The sequence below is a fragment of the Tetrao urogallus genome, assembly GCF_951394365.1.
Source record: "Tetrao urogallus genome assembly, chromosome: 3".
In the NCBI taxonomy this organism is placed as follows: domain Eukaryota; kingdom Metazoa; phylum Chordata; class Aves; order Galliformes; family Phasianidae; genus Tetrao; species Tetrao urogallus.
The window spans coordinates 50,375,202-50,394,471 of record NC_136815.1 but is presented as its reverse complement, the minus strand read 5'-3'; the positions used below and the strand labels follow the sequence as shown (position 1 = coordinate 50,394,471).

Sequence of the window (19,270 nt, the reverse complement as noted above, 5' to 3'; positions counted from 1 at the left end):
AGATGAATTAAAGGTGGAGGAATGCACTCTGAAATCAAGATGGAAGATGGAGCTCAATAACCCTGATCATTGAGGAGTCAAAATTACAAGTCAGTTGGCAGAAAAGAAAGCAGATAAAGCAGAATGTTCCTCTATGCTGATAGAAATATGAACAGAATACAATCCAGCATGTATTGCAGTCAGGTGAAGCCAAACCATAATACTGGCTCTGAATTTGCCTGGATGCTAAAGAAGTTTGAATATGAGTCAACTCCAAACACAGGTCTGTCAGCTCATTTAAGTTACAGCATTTTATTTTGTACGCAGGATTTTTTTTTTTCCTTTTTTTTTTTTCTTATCCTTTCCAACCATGGATCCACCCAAAAGCTCTAAGTCTTAAAGTTTATAGCCTTTGGCTCTTGTTGACAATCAGAAGGAGAAGGGAGTGCTGATAAATTGTTTAATAAAATACTGCAGCACACCAGTTCTGGCACTTAATGGTATTATACCCCTGCCACTAATCCCCAGTGAATGAACAATCTCTCTTTTTTCTTTTGATTTTCATTTAATTGCATTGAATGGGTAGATTTCAGGCAGTGCATTTCTGTTCTATATCATACTTTGTATTCATTCTCTCTTTCATGTTGGATTTTAATAGGTAAAAGAAGTAATCTTTTAGACCTTTACTGTTTACTTTTAAACTCCCTGGCAGTAAAAATAAAAAATAACCCTCCCTCCCCCCCCCCCCCCCCACACACACGCAAACATTTACTGTAATATTTTTGTTTTACTCTATCAGAATAAATCTAAGTTCAGGATGTTTGTTTTCCTTAAACTTCTCTTAGAGTTGAATTTATTTCTTGTAACAATTGGAAACTCTTAGGCATGTTGTAGCAAATTGTCAATAAATCAGACTGCTATGATGAATACTGACGTATGCTATGGTGACCTTATGAACTGGTTTTGGAACTCAGCAAAATATTTCAGACTGAAAGAACAGGATAATTATGACTTCTTACCAGTTTGGTTTCGGATACAAAGCATCAAACATCTTGTCTAAAATATTAAAAATAAATTAAATAAACTATTATCAATAAATTATTGATAAATTATCATTATTAATAAATTATTATTTAAATAATTAATTAAAAATGTTGGGGATTTTTTTTTCTATTCTTAAGTGTTTCTTTTCCCAACGTAAGCTTCTTACCCATTAGAAATATTGTGAGATCCTAGTTTTTCAAGAAATAATCAACCAATCTCATTCATGTTACTACTGCAACTATATTAATACTAATTATGGAATTAATGTTTCTTTTTTTTCTCCACGATTCGATCATTCAGAGAAGTTGCTTTGTCACTGTGCCAAATGCTGTCCTTTTCTGCTCTCAGCAGCTGTGTGTTCAGTGGAGGTCTGTGCACCTACAAGTTTTTTCCATAATTAGGCAATTATTAATAGTTTTATCTTTTTCTTCTAAAAAAAAGAATTCTCATGATGTACTTAGGAGATAGCTGTATCCTGGCAGAGGGTATGGAATGGCTTTGTATGTCAGTTCAGTAAATTGCTTTGAAATGTCATGTTGCTGTGATAAGGGCTTAGGTCATTTGAAGTTTTTACATTTGGCATGATAGGTGCAGTGATATACTCCCATGCTTTATTTTGAAAACCAAGAGAAAAAAACAAACAAACAAGCAAAAAAAAAAAACCACATTCCTGAACAGTAAATATTCTGGAATGAAGATGTTTACTGCATTTTTTTTGAATAGGGTAGGTAAGCAAATACTTCTGAAACTAAAATATTTTAACCATGGAAAATTTGATGTTTATTCTCTAACTTGGTTTTTGTTGTTTTTTTTTTTATCCACAGGTTGTTTGGTGTTACTTCTCTTACACAGACAAATTGCTCAAGCACTTGGATGATCATCAAAAATCAAGAGTTACACTGGTATCACCACGCCAATCCAGTCTTACTGCTGGTGATGTACTACACCCTTGCAACTCTGATCCGCCTTTGGCTACAAGAGCCCATTGTAAGAGTAATTCACTTCTCTTTTAGCGCTAATGACTGTTAGACTGGCCTGTGCAGGTACTTCCCAGCAGAGGTGCAAGCATTCAAGTAATCTCAGGGAAAGAGACAGGTGCAAGTTGCTAACTTGAATTCAGGCTTTCTGATAGAATCATAGAATGGCTTGGGTTGGAAGAGACCTCAAGGATCATCAAGTTCCTATCACCTTGCCACAGCAGGGCCACCAATCTCTGGATCTTGTACTAGACCAGGTTGCCCAGGATTCCATCCAACCTGGCCTTAAACACCTCCAGGGATGTGACACCCACAACCTCTCTGGGCAACACATTCTAGCACCTCACCACTCTCTCAGTAATAAATTTCCCCTGACATTTAATCTAAATCCCCCTGTTTCACATGACGAGTGAAAGAAGAACCCATGTGTACCTTAACAACTTAGAAAATGGAAGAGTGTAATCCTAAGAATTATTTATTTTCTTCTCATGATCCTCTAAAATTTGATTTGATTTCTACAAATTAGATTTAGCAGTGCTATAAACCACAGTGAAAGTAGTTTTGAACTTCGTAATAAAAAGTGAATGATGCCAAAACTGCCAGCTTCACTTATTAAAAGGTTGTATCTTAAGTTTCCAGAAATCATGAGACTGGCTTTTTCGAAGTCACAACATTTTAAAAGATTGTGATCCAGTGCTGTCTGGTATTGAGTTGCTTTAATTTTTGTATTATTATTATTATTATTATTATTTTCTTCAGCTGCAGCATATGGAAAAATGGGCTGGTTTTTTTTTTCTTTATTTATATGAAAATTGAGATTTGTAGATAATAATATGATAATATTATTATCATATTAGATGTAGATAATAATATGACTTCAGTGCTTAGGCCGTAACTAATACTTAATATCTTGCAAATTTCATAATAAACTCACAAGAACGTGAGGAGTAACCACATGTGAAATGCAGTTAGAGGGAGGGAGCTGTGTGATCTCAGAATCTCTGGGAATTCATTTCCAGTCCTTAGACTTCGTTCACCCAACTTTCACCATTTTAAAGTTTGGTAATTGATCTAAGTTGATTACTGTGCTTTATTTGTGGAGAGGAATTGGTCTGTCATAGTGTGAATCCTGAAAGTTCCTCCACAGACCAGAGAGAAACTATAGTGAACTTGCTTGCACATAATTCATTTAGACTACTCATGTTGAATAGGATGAATATTCCCATACGGCATTAAAATTAATCTCTGAGAACTGGAAACAAGTTGGTTTGAGAAGCTTTTCAAGCAATTAAGTTGAGAGTGAGTAAATTCTAGAAGAGAGTAGTTTAATGACAGATAGTGTTTCTCAAAAGCATGGCTCCATAAAGGGTAATACAAAATCTTGCCTCCCACAAAGGAAGTTTCAGATGCCAAGGAATTTATTCTATCTGTGAAGAGAAATGGGTGTTTAAAAAGGAGAACATTAGAATGAAAAGGGTAAAATCTGTTAATTAATGCTTATTTCTGAGGCAGGTAATATAGTGCTGCAAGTATTTGTCATTGAAAGGAAATAATGAGATTTGCAAAACTTACTGTTTTTAACATACTTTTTTCTTATGCCAATTTTTGTTCATATGTGTTTTTTTCTTCACCGAAGCCCTTGATCTGGAATTCGTCTTTCTCTTTCTAATTTTCTCCTGTTAGTCACTGTTGTTGATTACTTAAATCCAGAAATAATTTTATTTCAGGTTTCATTGAACAAAATTTTGACTTGTGAAGAACGTATGATGCAATTGATTCATTAAAGGCTAAGGATGTATCCTTCCTTTTCACCCTTCAGTGATTTCAAATTACTCTGGATTTAGGACCTCACCACTAACCAGTCTATTCATAGATAGAAGACAATGACAGTGTGCTAAGAACTGTTTAATGTAAAGCAATCATTCTCTGTAAATTGCTGTAAAGTACAGTAACAAGTGCCTCACATTACAAATGTTCAATGGAATCACTTGAACAAAACTTGCTTTGAACAAACCACATATGCTAGATTAGGTATAAAGGAATACTGATTCAGTTGAAAAAGACATACAAAAAATAAATGTAACACAGGAGCACTAGATTCTAGAAGCAGAATTCAGGACATGTAGACCTGGTGTTTTTTATCCTTCTTGCATGAATTGCATCTTGAGGTCCTCCTGAAGATAAAAGTACTACTGAGTTTCAATAGGAGATCTCTCTGAGACATGCTCTGGAGATTCTCTCTGAATCCTGCAGCTGATCAACAATTTTACAAGAACAATCTTGAGTTTCAAGGTGAAGGCTTTTTGTGTGTACACCACAGTCTGTCAAAGCACAGTGTGTTTGAAATTTCAAAGAGTGTATGGTATGTCTGTGGGATTCCTTGTGGATCTTACTTCTGCAAAATGCCTTTAGAGGTCAGTTGGAGGTTTCGCTTTTCTTACACCTGCTATTTGGGATCCTAATTTGTTCTAAAGTTGAGTCTTGTGGAATTCTGCCTCTGCAAATTAGAGATAGATCTGCCTCTGGGGATTTCAAATTCTATTTGTTACTTGTAGGACTGAGTATATGAATAAGGCCCATTCATTTTATCTGTTGAGTGGTAAGGAATAGTATAAAATTCAACAGAGTTTGAGCATTTTAATGTAGTGTCCTTTTATAAAAGAACTTTTTAGGATTGTCTGAATTAAGAAGAGTTTGAGAGTTGGTCAAGTAGTGGAAGAACTGGAAGATTTAGACTAGTCAAAGGTCTCCCACAAATTGTAACCATATGACTTGGGGTCCTGGTGGACAAGAAGCTGGACATGAGCCACCAATGTGTGCTTGCAGCCCAGAAGGCCAACTGTGTTCTGCGCTGCATTAAAATAGGGGTGGCCAGCAGGGAGGGAGAGGCGATTGTCCCCCTATACTTGGCTCTTGTGAGATACCTCTGGAGTACTGCATCCAGACCTGGGGCCCCCAGTACAGGAAAGACGTGGAGCTCTTGGAGCGGGTCCAGAGGAGGGCCACTAAGATGATCAGAAGGCTGGAGCACCTCTCCTATGAGGAAAGGTTGAAGGAGGGAACTGGGATTATTTAGCTTCGAGAAAAGAAAGCTCTGGGGAGACCTCATTGTGGCCTTCCAGTACTTGAAGGGAGCATATAAGCAGGAGGGAGACTGGTTGTTTACAAGGGTGGATAGTGATAGGACAAGGGGGAATGGTTTTAAACTGAGACAGAGGATGTTTAGGTCATATATCAGGAGGAAGTTTTTCACACAGAGGGTGGTGAGGCACTGGAACAGGTTGCCCAAGGCGGTTGTGGATGCCCCATCCCTGGAGGCATTCAAGGCCAGGCTGGATGTGGCTCTGGGCAGCCTGGTCTGGTGGTTGGTGACCTGCACATAGCAGGGGGGTTGAAACTAGATGATCGTTGTGGTCCTTTTCAACCTAGGCCATTCTATGGTTCTATAATTCTGTTATTCTATGACTAATCCTGTGTTTTCTTACTTTTCTTCTTCTAAGAAGGCTAAAAATATGCTACTAAAATGACTGTCTACATCCCGGGTCTTTTGGTATTGTTTTGGTCATCCTTGTGCCAAACCAAATGCTGCTGATAAACAGTTCTTTATGGTGGTTATTTACATCAAAGTTTTAAATGGCAGCAGTAAGTATTTTAAGCACAAACTGTATACTTCTTGTTACACTTTGGCTAGGAGTGCCCTTTTACAATCAAATATAAATACACAATCGTATCTGAATTTTGCTTCCTCTGTGCCTGAGAAGTAAAACCAAATTAATAACCATTGTTTATCTAAGTCAAGATTTAAAAAATAGGACCTTAGTGTTAAGACTGGAATGGAGAGTTTCAAGATCAGTTAGGATGTTTAGATGTTCTGTTCCCATGGGTAACTTTGCAGACCTCTGCCCAGCTTCCTGATTTATTCTTATTCTAATGCATCGACTGATTTTGCTTAAGAGAACCCTTACCACCAGCTAGTTCCCATAAAAAGCTTAATTTGAGGCCCTGCCTTTGAGACACCAAGTTCCTCTGAAAACTAGCTTTTATGTCATATTCTATCTCTTTGTTGGCAGTGAGCAGGATTTAAGTAAAACAAGTATGAGAGCAGATGCTGAAAACCAAAATTTGATTTTCGAAGTTTTCATTTGAAACAGAAATACAAGTATCTGCTAAGTAGAAAGTGCAAAACAGGCAAGAGAAAAATTGTAAATCCTCACAAACCATTTATTTAGATCAAAATAAAACGTGACAATTAGTTGACTTGGCCAGTTATTCTGTAGATAATAGCAGGTAAGTTCAGAATAATACTATTAAATTGGTGTGTACTCTGCTGCAACTCAGCAGAGCTTTTGGACTTAAATCCTATTAAATTCATATAAAATGAGACTTGGCCCTGTGTTCCAGGTTGCAAAAGCAATTGTGTACTTTATCATTAGAGATGGCTTTATGGAGCTGAGTAGGTGTGGTTTTAAGCAGCAAGTCTTACAGCTGTGTGAGGATTTGGCTCAAGACTTTAAACTGGAGGTCGTGAAGAGAGAAAGTAGAATTTAGTGTCTTTAAATTTGATACTTTAAGATTTCTTGGACTTTGGTAAGTTCAACAGGAATGTAGAACCCCAATAGAGCACTTTTTGTTTCTTATTAGAATAAAACCTGTATGCTTAGTATTACAGTACTTTTCCCCACAAGAAAACAGGTATGGGTACATTCAATCCCATTATCCAGATGGTTTTGATGATAGTGAATACTACCAGCTACAATGTCAGTCCCTGAGAAACTACGTTCATAACTGACTGCCATTCTGATTTTGAACAAGACAGTCTAGCCAGTTCTTCACCCACCTTGTGATCTGCCTGATCAATATGTATTTTACCAGTTTGTCAGCAAGGATGATGTAGGACAGTGTTAAACAACTTGTTAATGGAATCTTGCCTTTCATCCAGTAAGTTATTTCTGCATAAAAAGTGATGCTTTGCTCTTGGTAAATTCATGTATGCTTTTTCCAGTCAGCTTTGAGTCCTTTGTGTGAATGCACACAGAAGTATTTTCAATTCTTCAGGTGTTTGATGAAGGAGAGTTTCCTTTTCACATATGTATGCAGTTGAGAAGAGTTAACTTAACTTTCAATACACCGCTTTGAAAATTAAACATCTCTGTAATAGTTTATGGTATGACCATATACTACATAAGATTTGGAAGTCTGTGTAATTCTGGTGTCTTGTAACCATCAGGAGACATCCTGACGTTGAAGGACTAGCAGTTATAGAAAAGCTCTGTCATCATTTCTGAAAATGTCATCTCAGTCAAAGTCATCCATCAGATGGTGTGCATTAAATACAAATAGATATTTCAAAGATAGGCTGAGAGGGGTCAGTTAGGGGAAAATATAACTCTCTCTTGAGAGATTATTGTTTGAAGATTTGTAACTAGTCTTGTCATTTGTATTCTTTAGCAGATACCTGATGAAGAGAAATCTGAGAGCAGAGAAGATGACAAAGAAATTCCTTGCAGTCCAATTCCAATGACGGCAGAGAGAAGACGCAGTCTGTGGTATGCGAGCCACTATACAACTGATGAGAGAAAAGTAAGGCTGCAAGGGGAAGGGTCTCTGCATTAAATGTATTTAAAAACATCACTTAATTTTATCACAGTTACTTTGAAATTAATGGAAACAGCATCAGTTAGGTCACGACTAAGAACTGCGTCATTATAGGACTAAGTTAAAATATCAAGACTGTGTGGCAGAGTATGGAATTTACTCTGTGAAACTTAATAAAACAAAAACAAGAGCCAGACTTGGGAAGTAAAAGGACACATTCCTTGATTTTTGCTTCCATACGGAAGAAGTTTAGGGCAAGTCCTTTGGCAACAGGCCACTGTCTTTATGAAAAAGAGCTAGAAATTTCCAAAGCCTGATGTAGAGATCTGATCTACCTTGTAAGTTCTAATTACTGCTCACACTGATAAAGGGGAACTACCAGTTTATCTTTCTTCAGGCGTATTGGTGCCCTTGTTGGATGTTTATGGCAGAGTACGGAAAGCAGTTGCTGTAAAAGCTCCTAGAAAGATACAGCTTATCTATCAGTCCCCATCAGCTCCAGTGCAATATTTCATTGGACCTGTTGCAGATAAATTTGTCTTATATAGATACTCTGTTAAGCCATATAGACTTAAGTTCCCCAAAATTGCATCGTAATACTGGTAATGGTAAATGAACTAGCAAATGAAATAGTAAATGAATGAGCTGAGCCTACTCTAAGAAAAAAAAAAGAAAGAAAGAAAGAAAGAAACACAATTTTTACTAGGCTGTAACATTCACCTATCTCCTTTTTCTTCCGTGGAAATTTTAATTTTTCCCTACAATATATTCTACAGCTACTACAGAAAAGCTAGAGAAGGCATGCATTAAAAATATTCCTGAAAATCTTTTGTGGACAAATATGGAGTAACCAAGAAGTGGTACAGAAAGAGGAATTTGGGACTTTTAAAAGAATTTCAAAACTCCTTTTTTTTTTTTTCCCTATGGTAATTTCTTAGTGACTACAGTGAAAGATATTTCTAAAAAGATAGAACTTTTGTATGTAGCTTTTGATCCTTTAGTGACTTTTTTGACACATTAAAATTGCAGATGTTACCTCATGTTCTCGTGTTGTCATGTTCTCATGTTTATTACTCAGCCTTGGATAAAGTCAATGGTTTTTGTTCAGTGAAAAATAGTTCTACTTGAGGAAAATAAAATTGCTAACAATTATAATTCTAGGTGCCACATTGTATATTTTTATAAACATTACACGGGAAGTAGTTTTATAGAGTAGTTCTAATGATCAATTAAAACTGGGATCATTAGAAAGACATTAGAAAGCAGTTAATCAGTATAATGCAATACTGATTAATTCTTTGAGCTAATACCTGCAATTTCAATGCAATAGTCTCAGTTTTTGTTTCAGAATTCACAAAAACATACGGTAAAGAAATGTCAATGGCTTTAGTACACTAAATACCATTTTACGGAGTATAGTGTACAATTCTGCTGACTTTTGAAGAATTCTTCTTGAATTTCTTAATGCAGATATTCCGCAAAAGTCAGTAAATATGCATGCCTGTATTCAAAAAATAACTTATTAATGCTTGAGCCATGCTTCTTTAATAATTTGTCCTTGCATTGCTTTTTGCAGCTTCTGTCAATGACCCAAGATGAATACAAGCCATCGGATGTTAGTATACTGCTAGTCTTTGTAATTTTGTAATTATTTTAACCTGGGCAAATACAGGTTACACTGATGATACACAAAATACAGATACACATGTAGATACGCACTCAGCTGGCATATTAAAATCTTCTGTATTTTGATTAGCTTGTGTTCTGCCCTGTAACCTTGATTATCCTAAATATAATTGTCTTCTGCTTCCTTAACAATTACGCTGAGAAACTGCTAATTAGCATTAAAATAGATCGTTTGAAATTACACTTCTTGTATTGGTAGTATCAACTGGCAAACGATCTTTTTTATTTCACTGGGTTTAAATAAGATCTCAATATATGCTTTCTAATGCAAACCATCTTGAAACTTAGCTTCTTTGCTCTATTCTTTTCTTTCAAACATGCTGAAATGCTGAGCTCTTTTAAGAGTGACTGTCAGTACTTGAGTTTAATTTAAAGAGTGTAGAAAATTAAAATCTCTGCTTGAGCCAACAGCAGATGATTGTCTTGTCTCGTATAGCAATCCTGAAAGCAAAAACATCAACTCTATTCAGCATACACAGAAGAGCAGAGATGCAGGTGAACTTTGCGTGCATCTACAACCAAATCTAAATGTGTTCCACAGCCTGTGTTCAGGCTGTATGGCTGCAGATCATACCTAAACGTAACCCAGACACTGCTCTGAATGAGAGAGCCTCAATCAGCCCACACGTGCCTGTCCATATCTTCTACAGTCAGGGTGTAGGAACATGAGCTCAGTGAGTTACTGTTTGTGTACTGAGCCATGTGGTTGGCCTTAGGCTTCCCCAGCTGTGGATGTGTAAACTTAATCTGCCTTTACACAGTTTTTTCTTTCCATTTAATTTTATAGGTGGGACAGGCCAAGAGTATGTAAATAGCCATTTAACATGATCGCTTTTGCTTGTGTGTCCTCACTTTTATGCCTTTTCAGATTGCTCTTATGCACACTGAAGTGGCACTTTAGGGAATTTGAAAAAACTTTAAGCCTTTTAAAGGAGATATTTGCAGAAGTTCAAAATGGAGCAGTATTTTATAGCTTGCTAAAATCTATTGATATTGCATGAAAAGCTACCAAAAATAATTTGAGAAGCTGTTATGTGCTACTTTTGCATGCAGCATGACCATAATGTATCATTTTCTTTGGAAGGAGCCAACAAGAGTTACTGATTAGGCTCCTTTACTGTTGACAGTCCAACACTAGAGAAGTGCAGGAGTTTTGTTCTCATAAGAACTGCCCTAAATGCAGTGCTTCTGTCCCATCTTCTGGCAGGTTCTGCTTGTAACAGTGAACGGGAACCCTGCTGACTATCACACCATCCACCCCACACTGCCATTAGAGAATGGCCCGGCCAAAGCAGACGTGTACTCAACACCACAGTACAAATGGGAGCCCTCGGATGACATGTCAGGTAGTGAAAAGAATTGCCTGGGAATTACCATATTACCATTACTTATTTCCATATTTTCCTGTTCTGTATCACTGTTCACTGCCTCTTGCATTTATTTTTTCCTTAGTAAAATTCTTGACCTGCTGAAGTTTAAATAACTGTTCTTTAACAACTGCTTATCACTTGGCACTTTTGTAAATGGGGCTGTAGGCATTTACTATCTAAAATACTTTTTCTCTTCATTAACCAACACAGTGATTACAGATTTTGTGATGTTTTACTATCAAACATAATTTTTTATGGCTCCTATCTTGAGCTTGCTAACAAATGTAGAAGAGCTATCCAAGTGATTGCAAGTGAAATCACTCTGGGTTTACTCCCTTTAGATAATACTCATACTACTTTTAGACCAGCATGAATTGCAAATAAGACTTTATTTTTCTACTTAGAAAAGGAAGAGGAGGAGGTAGAGGAGGAGGAAGAAGTTACTCAGGAAGAAAAAGAAAATGTTAAATTGCATGCCCTGGTCTCTGTGTTCCAATTTATCATGAAGCAAAGTTACATTTGTGCTTTGATAGCTATGATGGTAAGTATTGGCAGTAAATAGATAATGCTGTTGATTTACAAATAAATATGCCTCCTTGATGTTTTCCTGACAGTAATCTCATCTGTTGATTTTCAGTAAGTGTTCACATCATGGTTAGAAAATATCAATACACTGTAGCATTTTGGGTTTGCTCTAGGTTATTCATGAATAATTCCCAGGCTTGTTACAGTGCTTGCAGTAGGGCAATATGCATGGTTCTGGGTAAAGCATTGCATTTTCAGCACTGGGAGCACTAGGTTTCATTGACTAGGTTTGTCAATTAAAAAAAAAGAGCTTAGTTTTTTACTGATTCCAAAGCTTCCATATAAGCTGGACTGTCATGCTGTTGCTCCACTTAGAATTCTGTCTATAAAATTAAAGCATTTCAGAATCAAACAGTAAAGTTTAAATACATAGTTCATATTTCAGACTGAAGAATGTAAATGATTGCACCGTGTTAAAAAAAAAAATATCTATCTTTCATTGTCACAGAAAGGTCTCAAGGCAAATAAAACTGTCACTATCATAGGTTTTGCTTTTATTTTACTTGCTTCCCTAATTTTTCATTCTGATGTTATTTGCTTTTTCAGTTCACTTGATACACATGCCCTGAGCTGCACTGTGGCAAATTTTCAGTGTAATGATTAGATCTCTGTCTATATTCCCAATGCAAGCTTTGCTTTTACTATTTTGGAAAGATTTCCACTGTGATGAAATTAACCATAAAGATTCTTGGCCTAATATTGCATTAAAAAAAAAAAAATAATGCTGAAACAAATTAGTTCGGCTGCTTTTTGTCTTCATAGAGTTTCAAAATTGTTTGCTGCCCTGTAACAGGAAAAGTTTCTCACCTTAAAAGAGCAGGCTCCTTGTGTAGAATCTGGATCTGGCTTGATGCATTAGGGACATTAACAAGTAGTTCTTTTCATAATGCCATTTTTAAAGTTGCATCCTTCATCACATATTCTTTAATTCTTTTAAAATTCATCTCAAAGTTCATACCTCAGCATGAGTTCATAACCTCAATGTTGAGGTACTACTTGGTAGTTTTCCTGGTTTTTCCTAGTGCTATATCTCTATTTCATATGACATGATCCAAATTCCTTTGTGGTGTGTGATCTGATGAGTATTCCACTTACACCAAAGCCAGATGATGCTCTGGTTGCTTTCTAATCTGTAAACAAAAAAAGTGACACATTAGTGTTTTTCCATATAACTCTAAAATACATCATTTCCAAGCAGAATGAACTAGACTGAAATATTCTTAATGTTTCATACTTTCCCATTTAAATTGAGACAAAATTTAAAATATTTTATTGACAGTTATACCAGGATATAGCTGAATTGAGTCCAAAATCAATAACAGCACTAGCTGTATCCTTTCCCCCAAGTGTTTTATAGAGTAGTTTTCAGAAACTGTTCTCTGCAAACAATTTAAAACATTATATATTTGTGAGTACAGGAGGCAACATCATATGATTAGTGTAGGCTAAATGTTCTTCAGGCAAGTTGTGTGCCTTACTACTGCTTTCAATTTTAAAGTGATTCCACAAAAGTTAGAACAATTTGGAGTCTGCATGATTCTGTTAGTCTGTTGAGAGGTATCAAGACATATTTTGCTGCTGCTACACTGAAATTTTGTTGCTTGTTTAGCAAGAATGTCGTGTGCCCAAAGTTATCCACTTCTGTTTGTTTGGAGCAATCATAAGCAGTGAACCTGCTCACAGTCTTTACAGCTGTGCAGTTAATGCACAAAGAAGGGTTTGCCCTCAGATGTACTTCTTAAGAATCCATTTTCAACATGTTCTCCAAGTACTTTATCGTAGCTGGCCTATTAGCAGATTAATGTGCCTGAGAGTCTCATGACAGTGAAAGTGTGTACTAAGCAGAGAAGCATAAGTTAAGTGGCAGTATGTTGCTATGTTGTTCCTGAATGAATCTATAGACATTTTTTCCCTCTTTGTTCTTTCCATAAGGCATGGAGTATCACATATCACAGCTGGTTGACTTTTGTGCTGTTGATCTGGTCTTGCACACTGTGGATGATTCGAGACCGAAGGAAATATGCTATGATCAGTTCTCCGTTCATGGTTTTCTACGGAAATTTACTACTAATATTGCAATATATATGGAGTATTGAACTCAACAATGATGAGCTTCCTCAAGTATCAGGTTTTTTAGAAAGAAAGGAACCTGGAGAGTTAGCATCGAAGGTAGGTGTTACAAACCTAGAGGAGATTTTTATGAAACCACAAAATATATTGTGACCAAAAAAAAAAAGTAGATTGCTTGACATTTAAGAGCGTATCCTCAGTATTTGTCATAGCCATGTTCAGTAACAGTTTTACAATAAAGAATAAGTAGTTAAAAAACACTGCGGAGAAATCTGCTTACTAAGCTAATGCCAAAACAAATGTTTCAGATACATATATGTAGATTTTTTTTATAATTTAGTGGAGCATTGTTAGTGGATAGAAAATCTGGCTTTATAAAATGGATCTGAAATAGTTATAATTTGATTTGTTAGATAAATTTTATATCCTCTGAAGTCTCACCTCTTGTAGCTGAGATCACAAAGTCAGCTGCTTCAGAAACCTTCAGCATTAATGTTGCACATGGATGCTTCTGGCTATCAAAACTGTAAACACAGAACCTGTGTAGTTGCTGGCAAAACATCCACTGTTTGCAATGGGAACAGAGCAAGGGCAATATGAAGCCCTGAAAAAGAGGTAACCTCAGTACTTGTGATTAAATAGACACATTGTGATTCTAGTGCCTTTACTTAGATTTTATGGTCACTCATGTAATGAATCCAGGTCAGAAAGAAAAGCATTTGTTGATCTCATTGCATGATAAATGATAGATTTGTTCCTTTGATGTCCTGAATGTGCTACAAAAGTCATTGTGTTTGGCAGGTGTGCTTTTGAGGGAGAGAATGAGCATAAATAGGAAGTTGTTTTGTAGAGTACCCAAGGGGGCATCTCAGAGCATAGAGCTAGTTGGCAGTGTTCCCCTTCAGCTAAGTGAATTGCTTTCCTCATTCCTCCTAGTTATAATTCACAGTTGTTCGGCAAATGCTCTTCCTTGTTGGCAGTTTTATTTGCATAACCATTTATTGGTCTTTAATGCATATGAAGATTAGTGAATATTGTATTATTTCTCCTGTAAAGGTAGGAATGGTTTAGTAAGAGAGCAAAAGCTCAAGGGTTTCTGCAAGTTCCACTGTAAATAGCTTTGTAAATGGCTTTGTAAATTTCTAAGAAGTTTTAACTGTTTGAATTCATCAGTGCCTTTGACATAGTTTCTTATTAGCTATACAATCAAATATCTGAAACTAGATACTGTTAAGAAAGGAAACTATTGTGCATGTATGAGGATGCAAGAAACTAAACAAGGTGCCTACTTTTTTTTAATGCTGAATGTAAATTTCAGAGTTACAGAAGGCTTGAGGTGGGCAGAGCCCTCTGAGTTCCTCTGGCCCACCCCTTGCTCCAGCAGGGCCACCAGAGCAGTATGCCATGTGATGTTTTCAAGATCTTCAAGAAGGAGATCCCTCATCTCTGGCAACCTGTCTAATGTTCACCAGTGTGTCTTCTTGTCACTTAGTCTTCTTTTGCTACTTACGTATTTATGTTCCTTTTCCCATGCCTTCACTCAACTCCAGGTCGGCATTTACTTTCCTAGAAATTCATGTGTGTGCTCAGACAGTGTCTGTATTTCTCCCAGGTTTTCTGGCTCAGAAAACTCTCCCAGGTTTTTCTGCCCATCCCCAGATGGAGTCCCATGCATTCCAGTTCTTCCCACATGCACTTCCTCAGCATCCCAGCCTGTCCTTTGTAAAGATCCTGTATTCTTCCATTGCAGCACTGCAGTCACAGACCGTCCCACCACGTCTCTGTGATCCCCAAAAGATCATAGCCACGCATCTGCATGCTCTTCTCTAATTTCTGTGTTGCTTATTTCCTGTACGGCATGAATTAAAATACAGACACTTCAGAAAGGCATCACAGAAAGGCTCTGGAAGGTTTCCCCATGATGGTGACTTGAAGGTCTTTCCTTACTTTCATACAAATGCTTGAAGTGACTCTACTCAATTTCTGCTTTGTTGATTATGTGGCTCCATTCTTTCACATGACCCTCTGCTTGTCAACCCTGTCCATTTCTCCCTCACAAAACTGCTGGTAACTCCCTCCTGTCATTCCTTGTTTAAAGTCATTTTAATAAAAGTTAAATTTAAATGAAGATAAAATACTGTATTCTGCAAGAGAAAAAACTGTAATTTTTTCTGCCTGATTTTCTGCATGCTATGAATATATTCCCTGGTCTGAACAGGAAATAAAATGAATAGTCTCAATGGAAATGCTAGAAATGCCAAGGAGAACAAGAAGTGAATGCAGCAGTGAGACAGAGCTAGTCGCAGTGAAATAGTCTGTACTTCACAGTATCAAAGAGTCTCAAGGATTGGAGTTCCTTTCCTCCACAAAGCACATTAGATGAAGAACAGGGCATCTTTTTGCTTTATACCACTGACCTTGTCTTCTTATTGCATAGAAACGCTTTGGCTTTTACGTGTTTCCTGTTTGAGATTTTATTCTGCTTTATAAAGTAGTGAAATAAATTTGCACTACTGCAAAATATAAAATCAATTGTTTGATGAATGGGCAACATGGCTCTTTTCTGAATTTTGGCTGTCTTAGAACTGCAAGCTGCTGAATTCAGTATTTTGCAAAACACAGAAATACACTCTTCATTAAACAAAATTGTTTATTTTTTTATTATTATTTCTATTTATTCATTTCTATTTTTCTACTGTTATGGAGTTATGGTCTCTTCAAAGAATTAAGAGCCACCTTAAATCTTGCAAATGCTCCAAGTGCAAAATGCATTCAACTATTTTTTCTAACTTCAAGACACACCGTTGTTTTTTTTTAATTAATTGCACTTTAGCACCTGAAGTATTAAAGCTCTGAAATCAAGAGATCTAGGATCTAGATCTAGCAAACATAATAACAAAACACTCACCTGACTTCACTCGATCCCTGCAGAAGGTGGAAGTAAACACAGATAGACAGATTGGGGTTATATCAGTCAATATATAACAAGAAGATCCTTCAACTTATAAGATAGGAGTTAAAAACCAAGAACAAGATAGAATAGAACCATATAGGTAAATATATTTAAGAAAAGAGACAGAGTGAAAAGTTAATGGAAAAGTACAAATGAAGGAATGCTGGTTTTAATGCAGTCTTTCTTAGATTACTTCCACAAAGGTGTGCTTTGACACTAATGCCATAATTACTATTTTCTGATAGACAGAGAAATGCAGCATTTATGAAGACACGTTTGCATTAGCCTGTAGTTTCTGTTTTGATTTTTGTTTGCAGATTCTTTTTACGATTACTTTCTGGCTACTGCTGAGGCAACACCTCACTGAACAGAAAGCACTTCAGCTAAAAGAAGCTACTTTATCTGAGGTCAAAGTTGGAAGTGAAGAAGGTGAAAAAGGTAAGGCTGCATCCATTTTACTGGAGTCCTTCAGTCACAATAGAAGTTCAAGTTACTGCGTTTCTTAATGCAGAAATCGATTAGAAAGATCACAGAATCACAGTACCTTAGGAGTTGGAAGTGATCTCTGGAAATCATTGAGCCCAACCCCAATGCTAAATCAAGTTCCCTACAGTAGGTAATAGAGGCAGGTGTCAGATGGGTCTTGAATATCGCCATAGAAGGAGACGCCATCATCTCTCTCAGCAGTCTGTTCCAATGCTCTCTCACAGTAAAGTTCTTTTTCATGCTTGTATACTAAGTTACCTGTTACTAGCTAAGCACAGTATTACAAAATCTATGTGTAACTATCTCTCAACAGATATAAAACTAAAGCAGTTTTGAACTTCAGAAAATCAAATAAAATAAGAATTCTCTTTACTGTTGAACTGCAAAATACAAAAGGTAAATGCAATGACTCATTTGAAAAATGCTGTAGAACTTTCCAAGAATCAGTTTATTGCTATGTCCCAAACTCGAACTAGCAGACAAATTGTTGTAGGAATTTAATTACAGGATAAAAGTTTACATAAGAAAAGGCAATTGCTAAATTTCTTGTGAGCTGAGCTTGTGTGTAAACACATGCAAAATAAGAAATTAAACTACAGATTTCAATGAGAAAATAAGCACGTATATTTTCCTGTTATCCAGATACTTGTTCATGTGTGCCTGCTCATGGGTGAACACCTACCCTGCCCTCCACAAGCATCCCAGGCTGAGTAACTGGGAAATGCTGACCCCTTCACAAGGCAAAAGCAGTTTGGTTTTCTGCAGTAATTTAGGTATAGTAGAAGCGGCAAGAAAAGGGGTAGTTTCTGAAAGAAAAAAAAGCAAAAGGCAATGTTAGTACAGCACGTATATTTTTTAAGCTTGTTTGGTTTTATGTTAATGCTTTTTTTTGCTTGTGGTTTTTGAAGGAAGCCACAGTATTCTCTTAAGGACATTTATCCCTTTAAACTCAAGAAGAGAGGTTTTCTGGTGGTGCTAGTGGTTTCTTTGTTTTCCAGTTTAAAATGTCTCTTGCCTGGGTTTCTGCTACGGATAGTGCTTTGACTGATACCCATTATACAGTCCTTAGGCTCTCACTTTCTGCCTGCATATCAGACAAAGTGAGAAGTGGTGTCTAGGTGTAGACCAGTATGCTGTATGGCTCTAGGAGTAGGTTGGGGCTCATATGATGTTGAAATGCTTTCCTTTGCTTGGAGGCTTGATGATGAATCAGAAATAGAGTCTGTTGTTGTGAATATTGTGTATAAGTTTCTGTGTTGTGTGTAGAGGATCTACTTTCCATCCATTTCAATTCTTACTAAGGTCCCTAAGGTAGAGGTCAAATGCAACTCTGTGTATTTGCAGAAGAGGGAGAGTTGCAAGAGGGAGAAGTGGCAGAAGAAGAGGAGGAGCATGAAGAGGAACAGGAAGATGATGATGAGGATGAACAGGATATTATGAAAGTTCTGGGGAAGCTGGTGATGGCTATGTTCATCAAGTATTGGATTTACGTCTGTGGAGGCATGTTCTTCTTTGTCAGCTTTGAGGGTAGAATTGTCATGTACAAAATCATCTATATGGTGTTATTCCTGTTCTGTGTGGCCCTCTATCAGGTAAGTGAGAACTGTTTGAACTGAATTTTGATCTTGAATGCAATGGTACTTTTACCTTTGTAGCAAAGCAGCTTGGATGTTATTATTAACAGTGTCTTTGTTCTTTAGTTAGATACAGCACAATAGTAAGAAGATTATTTGAAAGGGTTGATTCTCCTTTGATTGACAGGCAAAGTGAATATAAATTAGGTGCTATAAGGTAATGCATCTGACCTACCTACTCTGTGAGACTGAACTGCACATTACTGAGAACTGTGGAAACTTCATGGGAAAGTTTTGGACCTGTGCACATCCCACATAATCAACAGTTTTTGTTATGGCTGGTTCACACAGCTTCCATACTCATGGAGCATGGAATCCCTCTCCTTCTGCACCTTCATTGCCTAATGGCAGTGAAATAGAATGGCAGTATCTGTTCCTAGCCTTTATGTCTGTTTGTGTCCCAACAGACATTTTTACATAGAACTCTGTACTTGGTGGCATATGTACCAGAACTAAGAACTTTATCACCAAGATCCATGTCTGCTATTTACATCAAGCCAACAAGGAAGAGTAGTATTCTTAGTCTTTGTTTCCAGTGCAGCTTTGTCAGTATTTTTACCACTGTTTGCCTTGAGCTTCTTTTAAATTCCTCAGTGTATGATTTTCAGGTGCACTACGAATGGTGGAGAAGGATTCTGAAATACTTTTGGATGTCAGTTGTTGTTTACACGATGCTGGTACTTATCTTCATCTACACATACCAGTTTGAGTCATTCCCTGGGTTGTGGAAAAATATGACAGGCCTGGATGAAAACAAGTAAGTGTTTTCATTTCATTTTTTTCCACTGTACTTTTGGTTCTGGTGTGTTCTGGAAGCACTCTTCCTTCTTGTAATGAAAAAACATCGTGAGACCATCCTTAGACATTGATGACTAAGCACTCAGCTCTGAA

General features: G+C 36.9%; 1 protein-coding gene across 1 annotated transcript in view; it reads left to right on the top strand.

Moving 5' to 3' along the window:
• PIEZO2 (piezo type mechanosensitive ion channel component 2) overlaps window positions 1–19,270 on the top strand; it is a gene marked incomplete at both ends in the record, with an annotated part of 287,728 nt that overhangs the window by 191,917 nt on the left and 76,541 nt on the right. The window contains 9 exons of the mRNA XM_079533880.1: window positions 1,848–2,010; window positions 7,452–7,580; window positions 9,172–9,210; window positions 10,489–10,630; window positions 11,056–11,192; window positions 13,169–13,405; window positions 16,577–16,697; window positions 18,063–18,337; window positions 18,988–19,136. Coding sequence (XP_079390006.1) covers window positions 1,848–2,010; window positions 7,452–7,580; window positions 9,172–9,210; window positions 10,489–10,630; window positions 11,056–11,192; window positions 13,169–13,405; window positions 16,577–16,697; window positions 18,063–18,337; window positions 18,988–19,136 — 1,392 coding nt within the window. The remainder of the gene's footprint in view (window positions 1–1,847; window positions 2,011–7,451; window positions 7,581–9,171; window positions 9,211–10,488; window positions 10,631–11,055; window positions 11,193–13,168; window positions 13,406–16,576; window positions 16,698–18,062; window positions 18,338–18,987; window positions 19,137–19,270) is intronic.